At 42.7% G+C, this 20,112-nt stretch overlaps 1 protein-coding gene across 1 annotated transcript; it reads left to right on the top strand.

The window, feature by feature from the left end:
- The first annotated feature begins 5,126 nt into the window (after window positions 1-5,126).
- LOC145813126 (uncharacterized) lies at window positions 5,127-6,735 on the top strand. The gene is made up of 2 exons (XM_082908398.1): window positions 5,127-5,304; window positions 6,329-6,735. Exons 1-2 carry the CDS (start codon window positions 5,127-5,129, stop codon window positions 6,733-6,735), a joined length of 585 nt encoding a protein of 194 aa, XP_082764524.1.
- The last annotated feature ends 13,377 nt before the right edge of the window (window positions 6,736-20,112 follow it).

The following is a 20,112-nucleotide window of genomic DNA, read 5'->3' as shown; positions in this document are numbered from 1 at the left end:
GTGGGTGTTTATGTTATTGGATAAAAATACAAAATTGACTTTCTTCTTACATTGTGATTAGAAGGAATGTTACAAGTCTCTTAGTTACTAAGGATGAGTTTTACTCGTGGTGTATGTATTATTGTGTGGTATCAAAGTCAATTACTACGTTGAGTATGGAATCAGATGCACTTGCATTGAGTATGAGATCTGATGCATATATGTAAGTTTGGGAGTATGGAATCATGTGCACTTGCATTGAGTATGAGATCGGATGCATTTATGTAAGTTTGGGTTCAAATGAGTGCGGCTTTGCAGTTCAAGTCTTGAAGGGAGCGACTTATAAGTTGGTTACACCCAAAAAAATATCGACCCTTCGGCCTATAAGTGCGTTACACCTAAAAAATATTAAACATTGATAGTTGAGTAAAGAAAAGAAAGACCATGACTTGAATAAGATTGGTGTACTCCCTTATAAAATATTGGATGCAAGAATGTAAGACTTTTTTTTATCAACTTGATCAAATATAGGGATGGAATCGGTCCTTTAAGTTTAAAATAGAATATTTTTTCATAACTCATGGTAGACCGTATAGTTAAAAAAATGTTGAACACTGATAGTTGAAAAAAGCCGTTAAAAGAGAAAGGGCTGTCGTTGTGATGACCAATTACGTTGTGCGTCTCTTCCCTCCTTGTTTACATTGGGTTTGCCCTTATTAGAGTGTCGGGTCTTACTTGGAGCCTTGTTAATTGTTTGGGTTTGTTGTGTCCGGAAGTTTTTCTCAAAATTCTTGCTCTTGTTTATTCCGGTGTTGATTTTCACTTGTTCCGGAGAGTGTGAGGTTAGATCCGAAGTGTCTAGAGTTGAGTTGGAAATTTTCTGGGTTGGAGAGCAAGGGCCGCATGTGCGGAGAGGTGCCGTACGTGTGGGAGGTGAGGCCGCACGTACGGGGAACAATGGAAATTTCTGGGTTGCATTCTGCATAAAAGGCACGTGAAGAGGAAGGTACGGAAGAAGGAGCAGGAAAGGCACCGCACGTGCGGGGGTGAAGGCCGCACGTGCGGTGGTAGGTGGAGTCCGAAAATCTCTAATTTTCTTCCCTTTTGGCTGCTTGTATCTCACTTTGGATATCTCTCTCTCTCTCTAAAAAACTCTTTTCTCTCCCTTCTCTCTACATTTCTCACCGAAAACATCACAAGATCTTTGATTTCTCCAAATCCATACACATTTTGACCCAAGTTCCTTCATCAAAGTTGGAGAGCCAAGCAAGAGCTACATTGTGTGCAGTGGAGATTGGGTTTTGGCACCGTCGATTTTTGGGGTTTCATCTCTTTTTCTTCTCCAAACTTGAGGTAGGGACTTCTTTGAGTTATATATACATGTTTTTGCAAGGTTGATGTTGATTTTAAGGTTTTCTTGAAGATATTATGAAAGTTTTGACTTTTGCTCAAGAATGTAGGGATTTTCAAAAGTGGGTTTAAATTTCAAATCTTTCTAAGTTAATCCTTGAGGGTTTCACCTTCATTGTGTGAGAAAGGATGTTTTGTGCGTGTGTGTGTGTCCTTTAAATAGGTGAAGAGATACCTAATCTTAGCTAAAGACCCAAATTTATGGATTTTTGAAATGGGTTGAGTGTCTATAAAATTAATCAATTTGTTGTTATGCCACAATGGAAGAATGAAATGGAAAATATCTTTTTCCATTGTAGAAATGATAAATTTCATGGAATGTGGGAAATATGGAGATGGGAATTTGTAGTTGAAATTGTAGATACGGTTATGAAGTAACAAATTGTTGGTCTAATGTGAAATGTGAAAAATATCCATTTGTTGATGAATTTAAACGAAATTATGGGTATCATGCTAGATAATGTTGAAAGAGGAGTGGAAAGTTTGATTATGATGAATCATCGTTGAGAAATTTGATGATGTAGAAATGTTATGTACTGATGACGATTATTACAATGCATATTCATTCAGTTGATTATTACAAGGTTATTATTTAGCTTTGACATATGTTGTGTTGGCATTTCTAACATTGCATTGTCGCAAGTGTCAAATTGAGATTTGAAAACATTTACATTGAGAAAGAAATGTTATGAAATGAATTTATTGAAATGTTTTGGGGTAAATACGTTGGTAAGTCTGGGTAAGAGGTGTAGATGAAATTGATTAAGTTAACCTGAGTGTCCGGGGTGAAAGACCGAAAAACACGCGCGGAGGAGGTACCACTTCCTTTTCGGTTAGCAACCGACAAAATAGAGTTTTGGTAGTGCTAGTTGAGCCTACTTGCAGACAACAACCTAGAGATTACCTGAGTCATATTTACTACCCCATTGAATTAAATTGTAAATTTACTTATTGTTGAGACTTCAAATTATCATTGAGCATGGTGGTTTGCATAAGATGAAAAATGTAATCTTGTTTTAAATGGCATAGCATGACAATGCATTCCACATTGGGAATCTTGCATAAATGTTTATACTTTGTTGAGAATTCTCTACTGGACTTTATGCTCACCCCTATGGGATTTTGGTACAAGAAAAGATGAGGTGAATCCACCAAATTAGGGTGTGGATGTGTGTATCAAGAGCACGAGGCTCTATTTTGTTGCGATCATATTTTTGTAAAGCCAAGGGCCATATTTGTGTGGGTTTCGAGACACCATTTTTGTGTAATCGGGCTGAAGCCTTGGAATTTGTAAGTTCTTGAGGGCATTTTATTTACTTTTGAATTTGACGTTCTACATGCTATAGATTGTTGTATGTAATATCATTGAATGTATAAATCGCATGTGGGACTATTTTGTACAAACTTCTATGATCAATGTTATGATGATTGGGGAGTTGTTATTATTCTTTAATGAATGTCAGTTGATGTACCGAGATTATGTTGGGTAAATTTTGGGGCGTTACAACTTGGTATCAGAGCTACCGGGTTTGAAACTTGGGACTCGCAGGGAGTGGTTGTTATACCACAGTGGGTTCATTGTGCATGATTAGGAGGTGTCCTGTATTTTGTGAATTATGTGATAACATGTTTATGTTACTATTTGGATATGGGATTGGACTTTTGGGATGTTGTTTGCACCTATTAAATTCTTTGAGGTCTTATTAAAAAGGTACTTGATCAATACTCATTCTACTAAGAATTCTTGGTTTTTCGTGGCACAAATTTCATCATAAAAGGATAATCCATATGTGCTTATGTGACTAAGTGCTTATGTGGAGTGGGATTGAATTGTTTGTATGGAAGAAAATGTATAGAATTGTGGTGGTCAAACGTGTGAGAGAAGTTGCGAGCACATTTGAGATTTATGTGCTAAATTGTTTACCTTGTTCCTTAATTAGGATGTCAGGAAGGGGTCAAGCCCATGGTGGTAGAGGTGGATGGTGTGGTAGGGTTCGCCGGAGTGTGCATGAAGTACCGGTCCATGAGGTTTTGGTGCAAGCGGAGGGGTTGGGCCAAGCTAATGTGGCCGAGCAGGTGGGCCAAGCAAAAATTTCGAGGCAAGCGGGTCAAGCCGCAGTGGGGGCCTTAGCCTGAGAAATGACGGGGGCCTTGAGGGAGTTGATGAATATACTAAGGGCAGAGAACCAAGCTAGAGAGAATGCCTTAGAGACGAGGGTGAGCTTTCTCACTAGGGAATTTTTTCGGGCTAAGCCGGATGAGTTCCATGGTGGCCCCGAGCATGCGGGCCACTGGTGGAAATACGCCAATGGTCGAATAAAACCAACATAAGAAGTATTTGTGGTGGCCTTCCAAGACAAATACCTACCTCCCACTGCTAGGGAGAGGTTGAGGCAAGAATTTCAGGACCTCAAGCAACTCAATATGTCTGTGGCCGAGTTTGAGGCGGCCTTCTCTAGTTTGTCCCGGTATGCACCGGAGTTGGTGGCAACGGAAGAGTGCCATTGCATTGAGTTCGAGAAGAAGTTGAGAACTAAGATCTTGTTCAAGGTTGCTGGGAGCATGATTCGGAACTATGACCGTCTGGTGGAGGCGGCAGCACACGTAGAGATTACCGTGGAGGAGAGAATCCGGGGTTCAAGGTCGAGGGGTCAAGGGTCTCAGGAGTACCTTTTCATCACAGTCTCAACCGCAGCAGTCCAGATCCACCTTCCTTTTGCCTAGTACGGGCCTGGGAAAAAGTGCACCGAGTGGTTTTTCTTGTTTTAAGCGTGGTCAACTGGGTCACAATGCCTTTGTATGTCCACAAAAGGGAGGAGGAGAACAAATGTTGCCACCACCACCACCTAACCGATCTTAGAGTCAATCTCAGAGTATGGGGCCGGGGTCTACTTGCTATCAGTGCGGTCAGTCAGGGCACATGAAGAGAGCATGCCCGCAGTTGGGAGGCGCATTTGGCGCATCAAGGTCAAGGCAGACTTAGAGCCACCAGCAGGCTCACTCAGTTCAAACTCCGCAAGCTAATCAGAGAGCCGTTTCAGCTCAGTCAGTACAACAGGCCTATACTCCGAGAGATGAGTAGGTTAATCAGAGGCCACTGGGGCGCGTGTATGCTGTTACTGCGCTAAAGCAGTTGCCGGGATCCTCAGTTGTGAGAGGTATTTTTGTTGTCTATAATTCTTTGGCTAATGTATTGATAGATACGGGTGCGTCTCATTTATTCATATCTACTGCATTCGCATCTGCATTAGGGTTAGAGGTGGCACAGTTAGCGTCTCTGCTCAGAGTAGAGTCACCGATTGGGGGTACAATTGATTTAGACCGGGGGTGTCGTGGTTGTGAGATAGAAGTTGCCGGGAGTCAGCTCCCGTTTACTTTTGTGTTGCTAGATATATTGAGTTTTGATGTCATTTTAGGCATGGATTGGTTGTCTTCGTACCAAGTAGTGATCGATTGTTTTTGTCAGAGAGTTACAGTGTGCACCTTGAGTGGTGATTGTTTTTACTTTCTAGGAGACCAGGTCGACAGGGTCTTGTCGCTAGTTTTTGACCCTCGTAGTATAAACAAGCTTAGCGGGCTTCTTGCTACTCTCTTGGATAGAGAGAGAGAGAGAGAGTGACGGGACTCATGTTGAGCTGCCAATAGTAGTTTGTGAATACCCGAACATATTTGCCGAGGATCTTACTAGTTTGCCACCCCACCGGGAGAATGAGTTCACCATTGACTTAGTGCCTGGAATGGCACCAATTTCCATGGCGCCGTATAGATTTACACTCGCGGAGTTGCATGAGTTGAAGATTCAACTCCAAGAGCTTTTAGACAAGGGTTTCATTCGCCCTAGCACATTGTCTTGGGAAGCACCGGCTCTCTTTGCGAAGAAGAATAATGGGTCATTGCGGTTCTATATTGATTACCGTAAGTTGAATCAGGTTACCGTCAAGAACAAGTATCCTTTACCTAGAATAAATGACTGGTTTGACCAACTTAGAGGGTCTTGTTGCTTTTCGAAAATATATTTGAGGTCAAGATACCACCAGTTGAGAGTCCAGGAGGAGGACATCCAGAAAACGGCCTTTCGTACGTGTTATGGCCACTATGAATTCCTTGTGATGCTTTTGGGTTGACTAATGCACAGGCTTCCTTTATGGATTTAATGAACCAAATTTTTAGAGAATACTTGGATCATTTTGTGATCCTTTTTGTGGATGACATCTTAATTTATTCAACCTCCAAGGAAGAACACGAGGCTCACTTGAGGTAGTGCTTGACTTGCTTAGGGAGTACCAGTTTTATGCCAAATTTGAGAAATGCGAGTTTTGGCTCATCGAGGTGAAGTTTTTGGGTCATGTAGTGTCAAGAGAGGAGGTAACTGTAGATTCTTCGAAGATAGAAGCCGTGTAGGATTGGGAATAACCCAAAAATATTTTTGAGATCTGGAGTTTCTTGAGATTGGCAGGGTATTATCGGCGTTTTGTAAGGGACTTTTCTAGACTAGCCGCGCCTTTGACTAAATTGACTAGAAAAGGGGTTAAGTTTGTGTGGAGTGAGGCTTGTGAAAAGTCATTCCAAGAGCTTAAGACTAGACTGACTACCGCACCAGTGTTGATAATTCCGAAAAGAGGTTTGGGTTGCACCGTTTATTGTGATGCATCTCGGGATGGGCTTGGTTGTGTCTTGATGCAATGGGGAAAGGTTGTAGCTTATGGTTCACGGCAATTGAAAACTCATAGGAAGAATTACCCCACCCACGACTTGGAGTTAGCAGCAATAGTGTTTGCCTTAAAAATTTGGAGGCATTATTTATATGGCGAGAAGTTTGAGGTTTTCTCCGATTATTAGAGTCTAAAGTATTTGTTTTCCCAAAAAGACTTGAATCTACGCCAACGAAGGTGGATGAAATTTTTGGAGGACTATGATTTCGAGTTACGCTATCATCCAGGAAAGGCCAATGTAGTGGCCGACGCCTTAAGTCGGAAATCCGTAAGTCGTTTGGCGAGTGTGGCCATTCGAGAAAGGGTTATGTTGGGTGACATCGACAAGTTTGAATTGCACTTGGGTGAGTCCGATGAGGGTGCAACTTTGTTTACTTTGAGTGCTCAACTTACCATGATTAGTAAAGTTATAGAGGCACAACAAGGAGACTGTGAAGTAGAGTCAATTCGTGATAAAATCTCCAACGAGAAGGAAGAGAAGGGTTTGAACATCCACTTGGATCTGAGTGTACGATTCCTAGACCGTTTGTTTGTACCAGAATCTTGTAGAGAGGAAATGCTTCAGGAGTTCCATCACTCACGCTTTGCGATACATCTGGGAGGCACCAAAATGTATCGTGATCTTAGCCGTTAGTTTTGGTGGAGGGCTATGAAGTGGGATATCGTTTCCTTTGTGTCGAAGTGCCTTACCTACCAACAAGTGAAGGCTGAACACCAAAAACCAGCGGGTTTGTTACAACCCTTACCGATAGCCGAGTGGATATGGAAGCATGTTACCATGGATTTTGTAGTTGGACTTCCTAGAACACAGCGGGGCAATGCCGTTTGGGTGATTGCTGATAGGTTGATTAAGTCTACACATTTCATCCCAATGCATACCAGCGACTCAGTTGAGCACTTGGCAGAGTTGTACATTAAAGAGATAGTTCGACTTCACGGAATTCCTATAACCATTGTATCAGATAGAGATCCTCATTTTACTGCCCGGTTGTGGCAAAGCCTTCAAGAGGCATTGGGAACTAAGTTGACCTTTAGCACCTCTTACCACCCTTAAATCAACGGACAGTCGGAGCGTACCATCCAGATTTTGGGGGACATGCTTAGAGCTTGCGTTGTCAATTTCAAAAGGTTTTAGGAGAGACACTTACCGTTGATTGAGTTTGCCTATAATAATAGTTACCAAGCTAACATCGAGATGGCGCTGTTTGAGGCCTTGTATGGCCGATCTTATAGATCACCAGTTTGTTGGGCTGAGGTGGGCGATGCACCGTTGGGTTTGAAGATAGTTAGGGAGACAACCGAGAAAGTTGCTCTCATTCGGAAGTGGTTAGCTACGACCCAAAGCCGACAGAAAAGTTTTGTCGATAAGAGGAGACGACCTTTGTCTTTCAAAGTGGGTGACCTTGTATTCCTTAAGATCTAACTAGACGGGGTTTGATGAGATTCGGTAAGTGTGATAAGTTGTCTCCGAGGTTTATTGGGTATTTCGAGATATTAGAGAGAATTGGGGAAGTGGGGTATCAGTTGGCCTTACCGACACAACTATCGGGGGTTCACAATGTGTTTCATGTGTCTATGCTTAGGAAGTATGAGCCTGATCCTTCTTGTGTGCTTGATTGGGTCAATTTGGAGGTAGATGAATATAGCGACCCCGGTCTTTTCCCATTTGATTATTGTATCCGGACTTAGGTTCCGTAGATTCTGTCATTGTATAATTGTTGTTGTTGTCCTTTATTTTCTCTTTTGGAATTATAGGATGTGTTGGGCAGGTTTGTTTCAGGTTGGTTGGGTTTAGAAACCAAGTGTTGCTGTCCAGGTTTTTGGTGTTTCGCTCGAGCGAGGTGTTGGTCGCTCGAGCGAGATGTCGTTTTTGTTCTTCGCTCGAGCTGGGGTTTGGTCGCTCGAGCGAGAGTTGGCATCCTGTATGGACCTGTAGCTTTGCATTCTTGGCTCGAGCGAGCTTTTCTTCGCTCGAGCGAGTTAGTTCATCCTTCGCTCGAGCTATAGTTCCTTCGCTCGAGCGTGTGTCTAGGTTCAGACCTGAGGGTTTGAGTTCTTCGCTCGATCGAGTTTTCTTTCGCTCGAGCGAGCGTTTGGGTTGCTGGCTCGAGCAAGGCTTCCTTGGCTCGAGCGTAGTTTCTTGTGTCTGGTCGCTCGAGCGACCAAGTCTTCGCTCGAGCGAGCCTGTCCAGTTTATATACACAGCAGCGGGTTTTGATCAGTCTTTTACATCTTCTTTTGATTCCAAACCCTAGGTCCGACTTCTCCTTCTCCCTACTCACCTTTTTTTTTAGATTTGATCTATTTAGAGGGTGTTTCTACCCTAGTTGCTTTATTAAATATATAGAGGGAGTCGAGGGCTTTCATTTAATCTGAGCATTTGGCGATTTGGAGCACATTGGTATTTGGGCACTCATCTCTGTCTTCACCATTTGAGTTATTTTCTTCAAGGTAGGGATTTCCTACTCCATTTTATAGGTTTTGTTCTAAGTTTTGGGATTTTAACATGTTGGGGTTACGTTGGTAAATTTTGGGAAAAACCCTAGTTTTATTAATAAATTAAATTGTATAGTTAATTCATGAAATTGGGGAAATCATTGATTAAATGGCGTAGTTGGATCATTAGAATTATTTGTCTTTTGAATTGTTGACATGGTTATTTTCAGTTTAGAAATAACTGTTTTGGGCTATCGGTGGAGGATAGTCGTGATTGTTGTAGACATTGCATGTGGATTAGGAATAACTGAAACTAATCACATTGGTTAAGTCATTAATTTTGACTATTGCATTGATACAGAATATACGTGTATTGATTGAGCATTGCATATGCATACATTGTTTTGTGTGGGAGGAGATAGGGGATATACTCCACGGATTAGGGGAAGATAGGGGATGGACCTCTAAACCGGATTTTGTTTGGGAGGAGATAGGGGATGGACTCCATTAGCATCACTTTTATGTGTGCTTATTTATATAGAAGTGTTTTATTGATACAGCACCAAAATGTGTATCAATCTGGAAGTATGAAGTGTTTTGAATTGAGCTTGAGTCTCATTTGTTATTGATATTGGGAGAATGTGAAATTGATATATATAATTCACTGTTGTAAGTTTGGCCAGGTTCTGAGCCATGTTGATAAAATTGGAAAGTAAACATGTGTTAGACAATAGTGTCATGAGACTGTAAAATGAAGTAATTGATTATCTTGATTAACCATCTGTTGAATGCTATTGCTTTATTCATTGCTTATATGTGGTTTAGTATTTTTCTACTGGGCTGTGGCTCACCCTATATGGGAACATCATTTTCAGGTTCAGGTGATAAGCTACCTCCAAGGACTTAGCTTGGAAGGGACTTGCATTTCGAAGACTATCTTTAGTTCATTGTCTTTATTTATTAGTACATGTAAACATTCAAGCCCAGGGCTTTTCTTGTGTTGAGATTAGAACTCATATTTTTGAATCCAAGTGTTGGCTTGGAAAGATGTAAGCCTGTTGGGCATTTTATTCGATGTTACATGTAATGCTTTATTTAGTAATACTCTGATGAGTGAATTAATAAATTGTCTTCTTTAAATAATGCATGTCAATGATATATTATGGGTTAATTTTGAGGGCGTTACAACTTGGTATCAGAGCGTACCGGGTTTGAATACTTTGGGTACGTGGGAAGTGATTAGTATCACATTGGGTTCGTCTCGTTTCATAGAGACTTAGTGTAATGTTATATGCTTATGTGATAACATGTTTATGTGATTATGTGGGTGTGGAATGTAGTTTCTAGGATGTTGATTGGACCCTTGAGTTTCTAGTAGTCTTGTTGGAAAGGCACTTGATCACTGCTGCTTCCAACCGAAACTATAGTAACGCATTGGGACTATCATTATCCGGGAATGAAATTCGTAGGTGCTTATGTGAATATGTGCTTACGTGGAATGAATTATTATTGTCCATTGCATTAGGACGCGAGTGTTTAGCTTCGGCACATTTATTAATGTGCTACTGTCTTTGTTTCCTTTATTAGGATGTCAGGACGAGGACGAGGACGCGGTAGGCGTGGTAGGCCGGGTAGGCAGGAGGTGCCTGTGCCAGAAGAGATTCCGGTAGTTCAAGAGGGAATTGGCCAGGCCAATGTGGCCGAGCCAGTAGGCCAGCAGGCTATGGGCGCTCTAGCCCGAGAGATAGCAGGGGCATTCAGGGAGTCAGTAGGCATTCTCAGAGCTGAGAATCAAGCTCAGGCTGTTATTGCAGATGCATGACCTTCCTTTCTGAAGAGGGAGTTCTTCCGGTCTAATCCGGATGAATTTGTGGGTGATCCTAAAGAGCCGCTTAAGGCAGATGAATGGCTCGAACAGACAACGAAGACGTTTGAGATGCTTGGCATCGAAGACGAGGGGTTGAAAGTGACCTTGGCATCTTTCCAGTTGAAGGGGGATGCGGGTCAGTGGTGGAAGTTTACTAAGGGGCGTATAGGAGGTACGTGGGAGGCTTTTGTGAATGCTTTCCAGGAGAAGTTTTTATCTCCGGCAGTCAGGGAGAAGCTGCGAGACCAGTTTTGTCAGCTTAAGCAGGCGAGTTCTTCAGTGGCCGAGTTTGAGGCTGCATTTACTAGTTTGTCCAGGTTTGCACCTGAGTTGGTGGCGTCTGAGGAGCGCCGTTGCATTGAATTTGAGAAGAAGTTGAGGCGTGGCCTCAAGCTGAGAGTTGGGGGAACTATAATTCGGGATTATGGGCGTATGGTTGATGCTGCAGCCCACATGGAAATCATGATGCAGGAGGAGAAGGAAGGACAGAAGGGCTCCAAGAGGAGTCAGGATGGTCAGAATGATGGTAGGAGACAGAAGGGTTTTAATCCCCAGCAGTCTCAGGGTAGCTTTTCTAGATCGACTTTTCCTATACCGAGTGCTAGTTCGGGGAAAGGCAGTCAGGGAGACATTACTTGTTTCAAGTGTGGCCAGCTGGGCCACAAGTCTCCAGTTTGTCCTCAGAGGGGAGGAGTTCAGAGAGCAGCATCTTCTTCGGCTCGATCTCAGAGTCAGAGTCAGGGTAGAGGTCAGCCACTCTCGTGTTATCAGTGTGGTCAGCCAGGGCATATGAAGAGGTATTGCCCGCAGTTGGGTGGCACATCTGGTGCATCTGGTTTGAGGCCGATTCAGGGTCAGCAGCCAGCTCAGTCGGGTCAGGCCTCGAGGGCCAATCAAGGGGCTTCATCGTCTCAGTCAGTGCAACAATCTTATGCTCCTAGGGTTGAGCAAGTTGATCAGAGGTCGTCTGGGCGCGTGTATGCTGTTACCGCGCAGGATCTTGTGCTAGCACCATCAGTTGTGAGAGGTACCTTCTTGTTTTGCAACTCGGTTGCTAATGTTTTGATTGATACGGGTGCATCTCATTCCTTTGTGTCTGCTGCATTTGCATCTGTTTTGGAGTTGGAGTTAGCACAGCTAGCATCTCCTATTTGTGTAGTGTCACCTCTTGGGGGTGAATTGATTTTGAAACAGGGTGTTAGGGGTTGTGATATAGAGGTTGATTATCATAGAATCCCATTTTCCTTTGTAGTCATGCCTATGAGGGGTTTCGATGTTATTTTGGGTATGGACTGGTTATCGTCATACCGGGCAGTTATTGATTGCTACCGCCAGAGGGTCACTTGTTGTACCGTGAGCGGAGAGTATTTTCATTTTCTAGGGGACCGGGTTGGTGGTGTGTTGCCACCGGGGTATGTTCCGCGAGGACGGAGTGAGCTTAGTGGTCTACTTGCTAACCTTTCGATTAGTGAGGATGTTGAGACTCAGATTGTGTTGCCAAGGGTGGTTTGTGAGTACTCGAACGTCTTTCCTGAGGATCTTGTTGGTTTGCCACCGCATCGAGAGATTGAGTTCTCTATTGACCTGGTGCCCGGCACGGCGCCGATTTCTATGGCACCTTATCGTTTTGCCCCAGCCGAGTTAGTTGAGTTGAAGATTCAGCTCCAGGAGTTGCTAGACAAGGGTTTTATACGTCCTAGTGTTTCGCCGTGGGGAGCACCAGCCCTCTTTGTTAAAAAGAAAGGTGGTGCTTTGAGACTGTGTATAGATTACCGAAAATTGAATCGGACTACGGTTAAGAATAAGTACCCTATGCCTCGTATAGACGATCTGTTTGACCAGTTGAAGGGTTCCCGTTGTTTCTCTAAGATAGACTTGAGATCAGGTTACCACCAGTTGAGGGTCAGGGAAGAGGATATTTCGAAGACGACATTCCGTACGCGGTATGGCCATTATGAGTTTCTGGTGATGCCATTCGGACTCACCAATGCACCGGCAGTCTTTATGGACTTGATGAACCGGATCTTCCGAGAATTCTTGGATCGGTTTGTAGTCGTTTTTGTGGACGACATTCTTATTTATTCGCCTTCTGAGGAGGAGCACGAGGCACACTTGAGGGTGGTGCTTGAGTTACTTAGAGCCCATAAGCTGTATGCCAAGTTTGGGAAGTGTGAGTTCTGGCTGAGAGAAGTCAAATTCTTAGGCCACGTGATATCTGGGGAAGGAGTGTCTGTTGATACATCTAAGGTGGAGGCAGTGCAGGATTGGGCACAGCCTAAGAGTGTATTTGAGATCCGCAGTTTTCTGGGATTAGCTGGGTATTACCGTCAGTTTGTGAAAGATTTCTCCAGGTTAGCATCACCGTTGACTAGACTGACTCGGAAGGGAGTCAAATTTGTATGGAGTGAGACTTGTGAAAAGTCGTTTCAGGAGTTGAAAGTTAGACTGACCACCGCTCCAGTATTGATTATTCCAGAGAGAGGGTTGGGTTATACAGTCTATTGTGACGCCTCACGAGAGGGTCTGGGTTGTGTATTAATGCAAGAGGGGAAATTAGTTGCCTATGGCTCACGTCAGTTGAAAATTCACGAGCAGAATTACCCTACGCATGATCTAGAGTTAGCAGCTGTGATATTTGCCTTGAAGATTTGGAGGCATTATCTTTATGGTGAGAAATTTGAGGTATTCTCGGATCATAAGAGTCTGAAATATTTGTTTACACAGAAAGATTTGAACTTGAGGCAGAGGAGGTGGATGGAGTTCATAGAGGATTATGACTTTGAATTGCATTATCATCCGGGAAAGGCCAATGTGGTGGCCGATGCCCTTAGTAGAAAACCTGTTGGTGTTATAGCTAGTATAGCCATTCGAGAATGGGAGATGTTAGGTGCACTTGGGGAGTTTGATTTACTTCTGGGCGAATCCGTTGAGGTTGCGGCCTTGTTTTCTGTTATTGCACAGCCTACACTTGTGACTCGAGTGTTAGAGGCTCAGAGAGGTGACTTTGAGGTAGAATCTCTCCGTGAGAAGATTTCCGGTGGGAAGGTTGAGAAGGGTTTGACAATATATTCTGACCTGAGTGTGAGATACCGAGACCGTCTATTTGTGCCGGAGTCTTGCCGAGAGGAGGTACTCCGAGAGTTTCATCATTCACGTCTTGCAGTGCATCCGGGGGGCACTAAGATGTATCGGGATTTGGGTCGCCAGTTTTGGTGGCGGGGTATGAAGAGAGATGTGGCAGCTTTCGTATCTAAGTGCCTTACTTGCCAGCAAGTGAAGGCCGAGCATCAGAGGCCAGCGGGTTTGTTGCAACCCTTGCCTATTGCCGAGTGGAAGTGGGAGCATGTCACTATGGACTTCGTTGTAGGTCTTCCGAGGACTCAGCGGGGTAGTGATGCTATATGGGTGGTTGTAGATCGGTTGACCAAGTCGGCGCACTTTATTCCTATGCGCGTAAGAGATTCGGTAGATCATCTCGCCGACTTGTATATTCGGGACATAGTGAGATTGCATGGGGTCCCAGTGACGATCGTCTCAGATAGAGATCCTCGTTTTACTGCCAGGTTGTGGCAGAGTTTGCAGAGTGCCTTAGGCACTAAGTTGACCTTTAGCACGGCTTATCATCCTCAGACTGACGGACAGTCCGAGCGTACTATTCAGATACTTGAGGATATGCTTCGGGGTTGTGTTCTAGACTTTAGTGGGTCGTGGGAGAGGCACTTGCCGTTGGTAGAGTTTGCCTACAACAACAGTTTCCAGTCTAGTATCGGTATGGCACCATTTGAGGCCTTGTATGGCCGACCGTGTAGATCTCCTGTTTGTTGGGCTGAGGTGGGTGATGCACCTCTGTTGGGTCCAGAGTTGGTGAGGGAAACGACGGAGAAAGTTGAGCTTATCCGTAAGAGGCTTGTTACAGCACAGAGTCGTCAGAAATCTTATGCCGACCGTAGAAGGAGACCCTTGGTGTTTGCGGTGGGTGATCATGTCTTTCTGAAGATATCACCTAGACGGGGTTTGATGAGGTTTGGGAAGAGTGGGAAGTTGTCCCCTCGGTTTATTGGTCCGTTTGAGATCCTTGAGAGGATTGGCGAGGCTGCTTATCGTTTAGCTTTGCCGCCGCAGTTGTCCGGAGTACATGACGTGTTTCATGTGAGTATGCTTCGGAAGTATGAGCCGGATCCATCACATGTGTTGGATTGGACCGATTTAGTGGTTGATGAGGATGTCTCGTATGAGGAGAGACCGGTTCGGGTATTGGATAGGCGGGATCAAGTTTTGCGAGGCAAGACCATCCCTTTGGTAAAAGTTTTGTGGAAACATCATGGAGTGGAGGAAGCCACTTGGGAGCGTGAATTGGAAGTCCGCGAAAAATACCCGGACATGTTTATTCATTTGTAATCTTGTATTTAGATTTTGTAATATTGTTGAACTTAAGAGCTCTACATATGTCTTAAGTTGTAAAACGTTGAGTATGTTTTGGTAAGTGGATGTATCTTGAAACTTGCTTCATTATAGAAGTTTAGTATAGCATTGCATATGTTGATTACATTGCTGAGTGTGTTATATATATCATGCAATTGAATATGATATGGGGACTGTTAACATTGGAAGGAGTAATGCATTATATTGATGCAGATTGAAATATATGTTGTTTTATATATGTTGTGAGATGCCTCTTGATAAAGAGATGAAGTGACCAGTATTGGGTCAAGCTGTTTATTATTGTTTTATAATATCATTGGGAATTGAGAAAAATCTGTTTTCAAAAAACTTAAGCTTAATTTCGGGGACGAAATTCTTTGAAGGAGGGGAGGTTATAGCGACCCCGGTCTTTTCCCATTTGATTATTGTATCCGGACTTAGGTTCCGTAGATTCTGTCATTGTATAATTGTTGTTGTTGTCCTTTATTTTCTCTTTTGGAATTATAGGATGTGTTGGGCAGGTTTGTTTCAGGTTGGTTGGGTTTAGAAACCAAGTGTTGCTGTCCAGGTTTTTGGTGTTTCGCTCGAGCGAGATGTCGTTTTGGTTCTTCGCTCGAGCTGGGGTTTGGTCGCTCGAGCGAGAGTTGGCGTCCTGTATGGACCTGTAGCTTTGCATTCTTGGCTCGAGCGAGCTTTTCTTCGCTCGAGCGAGTTAGTTCATCCTTCGCTCGAGCTATAGTTCCTTCGCTCGAGCGCGTGTCTAGGTTCAAACCTGAGGGTTTGAGTTCTTCGCTCGATCGAGTTTTCTTTCGCTCGAGCGAGCGTTTGGGTTGCTGGCCCGAGCAAGGCTTCCTTGGCTCGAGCGTAGTTTCTTGTGTCTGGTCGCTCGAGCGACCAAGTCTTCGCTCGAGCGAGCCTGTCCAGTTTATATACACAGCAGCGGGTTTTGATCAGTCTTTTACATCTTCTTTTGATTCCAAACCCTAGGTCCGACTTCTCCTTCTCCCTACTCACCTTTTTTTTTAGATTTGATCTATTTAGAGGGTGTTTCTACCCTAGTTGCTTTATTAAATATATAGAGGGAGTCGAGGGCTTTCATTTAATCTGAGCATTTGGCGATTTGGAGCACATTGGTATTTGGGCACTCATCTCCGTCTTCACCATTTGAGTTATTTTCTTCAAGGTAGGGATTTCCTACTCCATTTTATAGGTTTTGTTCTAAGTTTTGGGATTTTAACATGTTGGGGTTACGTTGGTAAATTTTGGGAAAAACCCTAGTTTTATTAATAAATTAAATTGTATAGTTAATTCATGAAATTGGGGAAATCATTGATTAAATGGCGTAGTTGGATCATTAGAATTATTTGTCTTTTGAATTGTTGACATGGTTATTTTCAGTTTAGAAATAACTGTTTTGGGCTATCGGTGGAGGATAGTCGTGATTGTTGTAGACATTGCATGTGGATTAGGAATAACTGAAACTAATCACATTGGTTAAGTCATTAATTTTGACTATTGCATTGATACAGAATATACGTGTATTGATTGAGCATTGCATATGCATACATTGTTTTATGTGGGAGGAGATAGGGGATGTACTCCACGGATTAGGGGAAGATAGGGGATGGACCTCTAAACCGGATTTTGTTTGGGAGGAGATAGGGGATGGACTCCATTAGCATCACTTTTATGTGTGCTTATTTATATAGAAGTGTTTTATTGATACAGCACTAAAATGTGTATCAATCTGGAAGTATGAAGTGTTTTGAATTGAGCTTGAGTCTCATTTGTTATTGATATTGGGAGAATGTGAAATTGATATATATAATTCACTGTTGTAAGTTTGGCCAGGTTCTGAGCCATGTTGATAAAATTGGAAAGTAAACATGTGTTAGACAATAGTGTCATGAGACTGTAAAATGAAGTAATTGATTATCTTGATTAACCATCTGTTGAATGCTATTGCTTTATTCATTACTTATATGTGGTTTAGTATTTTTCTACTGGGCTGTGGCTCACCCTATATGGGAACATCATTTTCAGGTTCAGGTGATAAGCTACCTCCAAGGACTTATCTTGGAAGGGACTTGCATTTCGAAGACTATCTTTAGTTCATTGTCTTTATTTATTAGTACATGTAAACATTCAAGCCCAGGGCTTTTCTTGTGTTGAGATTAGAACTCATATTTTTGAATCCAAGTGTTGGCTTGGAAAGATGTAAGCCTGTTGGGCATTTTATTCGATGTTACATGTAATGCTTTATTTAGTAATACTCTGATGAGTGAATTAATAAATTGTCTTCTTTAAATAATGCATGTCAATGATATATTATGGGTTAATTTTGAGGGCGTTACAATGAAGATGCCTCTTACGAAGAGCGACCGATTCAAATACTAGATACCTGGGAGCAAGTACTACGGGGGAAAACTATACCATTAGTAAAGGTGTTATGGAGACACCATGGGATCGAGGAAGCAACGTGGGAACGAGAGGCGGAAGTCCACTTCAAGTATCCGGATTTATTTGAGAATGCTTAAGTTGTTTTAATTTGTAATATTCCCTAGTGTTGAAGGAAATGCATTAAGATTATTAACCATGTATCGTTATAAGTATTGTTGTTTTGAGTATGAGATTGATATGTGTGGCCATTACTATTGATTGAAATATTGCATGCTTATATAATATCATGAACCGTTGTTGTTAGCATTGTAACTAAGATACTACAGAACCATGATGATAATAGTAAGTGTTTTTTGAGAACCTATTTTGTGATTTGAAATTTAATAATGTGATTGAAATTGCGAGAAACTCTTTTGTTTGAATAGTTGGTTTAAATTTCGGGGATGAAATTTCCTATGGTGAGGAGGTTGTGATGACCGGTTACGTTGTGCATCTCTTCCCTCCTTGTTTACATTGGGTTTGCCCTTGTTAGAGTGACGGGTCTAACTTGGAGCCGTGTTAATTGTTTGGGTTTGTGGTGTCTGGAAGTTTTTCTCAAAATTCTTGTTCTTGTTTATTCCGGTGTTGATTTTCACTTGTTCCGGAGAGTGTGAGGTTAGATCCGAAGTGTTTGGAGTTGAGTTGGAAATTTTCTGGGTTGGAGAGCAAGGGCCGCACGTGCGGAGAGGTGTCGTACGTGTGGGAAGTGAGGCCGCACGTATGGGGAACAATGGAAATTTCTGGGTTGCATTCTGCATAAAAGGCACGTGAAGAGGAAGGTGCGGAAGGAGGTGTGGGGAAGGCGTCGCATGTGCGGGGGTGAAGGCCGCACGTGCGGAAGGCTCGCTTTGCATGTGAGGGCATGGGTGCCGCACGTGCGATGGTAGGTGGAGTATAAAAATCACTCTTTTTATCCTCTTTTGGCTGATTTTATCTCACTTTGGATATATATATCTCTCTCTCTCTAAAAAACTCTTTTCTCTCACTTATCTCTACATTTCTCACCAAAAACATCACAAGATCTTTGATTTCTCCAAATCCATACACATTTTGACCCAAGTTCCTCATCAAAGTTGGAGAGCTAAGCAAGAGCTACATTGTGTGCAATGGAGATTGGGTTTTGGCACCGTTGATTTTGGGGGTTTCATCTGTTTTTCTTCTCCAAACTTGAGGTAGGGACTTCTTTGAGTAATATATACATGTTTTTGCAAGGTTGATGTTGATTTTGAGGTTTTCTTGAAGATATTATGAAATTTTTTACTTTTGGCTCAAGAATGTAGGGATTTTCAAAAGTGGGTTTAGATTTCAAATCTTTCTAAGTTAATCCTTGCGGGTTTCACCTTCATTGTGTGAGAAAGGATGTTTTGTGTGTGTGTGTCCTTTTAAATAGGTGAAGAGATACCTAATCTTAGCTAAAGACCCAAATTTATGGATTTTTGAAATGGGTTGAGGGTCTATAAAATTAATCAATTTGTTGTTATGCCACAATGGAAGAATGAAATGGAAAATATCTTTTTCCATTATAGAAATGATAATTTTCATGGAATGTGGGAAATATGGAGATGAGAATTTGTAGTTGAAATTGTAGATACGGTTATGAAGTAACAAATTGTTGGTCTAACATGAAATGTGAAAAATATCCATTTGTTGATGAATTTAAACGGAATAATGGGTATCATGCTAGATGATGTTGAAAGATGAGTGGAAGGTTTGATTATGATGAATCATCATTGAGAAATTTGATGATGGAGAAATGTTATGTAGTGATGACGATTATTGCATTGCATATTCATTCAACGGATTATTACAAGATTATTATTTAGCTTTGACATATGTTGTGTTGGCATTTCTAACATTGCATTGTCGCAAGTGTTAAATTGAGATTTGAAAACATTTACATTCAGAAAGAAATGTTATGAAATGAATCTATTGAAATGTTTTGGGGTAAATACATTGGTAAGTCTGGATAGGAGGTGTAGATGCAATTGATTAAGTTTGCCTGAGTGTCTAGGGTGAAAGACCGAAAAACACGTGCGGAGGAGGTACCACTTCCTTTCCAGTTAGCAACTGATAAAATAGAGTTTTGGTAGCGCTAGTTGAGCCTACTTGCAGACAACAACCTAGAGATTACCTGAGTCATATTTACCGCCCCATTGAATTAAATTGTAAATTTACTTATTGTTGAGACTTCAAATTATCATTGAGCGTGCTGGTTGGCATAAGATGAAAAATGTAATCTTGTTTGAAATGGCATAGCATGACAATGCATTCCATATTGGGAATCTTGCATAAATGTATATACTTTGTTGAGAATTCTCTACTAGGCTTTATGCTCACCTCTCTGGGATTTTGGTGCAGGAAAAGATGTGGTGAATCAATCTAATTAGGGCGTGGATGTGTGTATCAAGAACACAAGGCTCTATTTTGTTGTGATCATATTTTTGTAAAGCCAAGGGCGGGTGGGTGACGGTGGCGGGTGGTAGGTGGTAGCGAGTGGGTGGTGGTGGTGGTAGTGGTGGTGGTGGGTGACGGTGGTAGGTGGGTGGTGGGTGGTGGTGGCAGATGAGTGGCGGGTGGTGGTGGTGGTGGTGGTGGGTGGGTGGGTGACGGTGGCGAGTGGTAAGTGGTAGCGAGTGGGTGGTGGTGGTGGTGGTGGTGGTGGTGGTGGCGAGTGGTGGGTAGTGGTGGCAGGTGGGTGGCGGGTAGTGGTGGCAGGTGGGTGGCGGGTGGGTGGTGGTGGCGGATGGGTGGCAAGTAGCTAGTGGTGGTAGGTGGCTGGTGGTGGCAGGTGGTGAATGGTGGTAGCAGGTGGGTAGTGAGTGGTGGTGGCAAGTAAGTGGCGGGTGG

This window comes from Camellia sinensis, chromosome 15, assembly GCF_055761805.1.
Source record: "Camellia sinensis isolate YWXY chromosome 15, ASM5576180v1, whole genome shotgun sequence".
NCBI classification, from domain to species: Eukaryota; Viridiplantae; Streptophyta; class Magnoliopsida; order Ericales; family Theaceae; genus Camellia; species Camellia sinensis.
The sequence above is the reverse complement of the archived record's forward strand: the minus strand, read 5'-3'. Positions and strand labels throughout refer to the sequence as shown.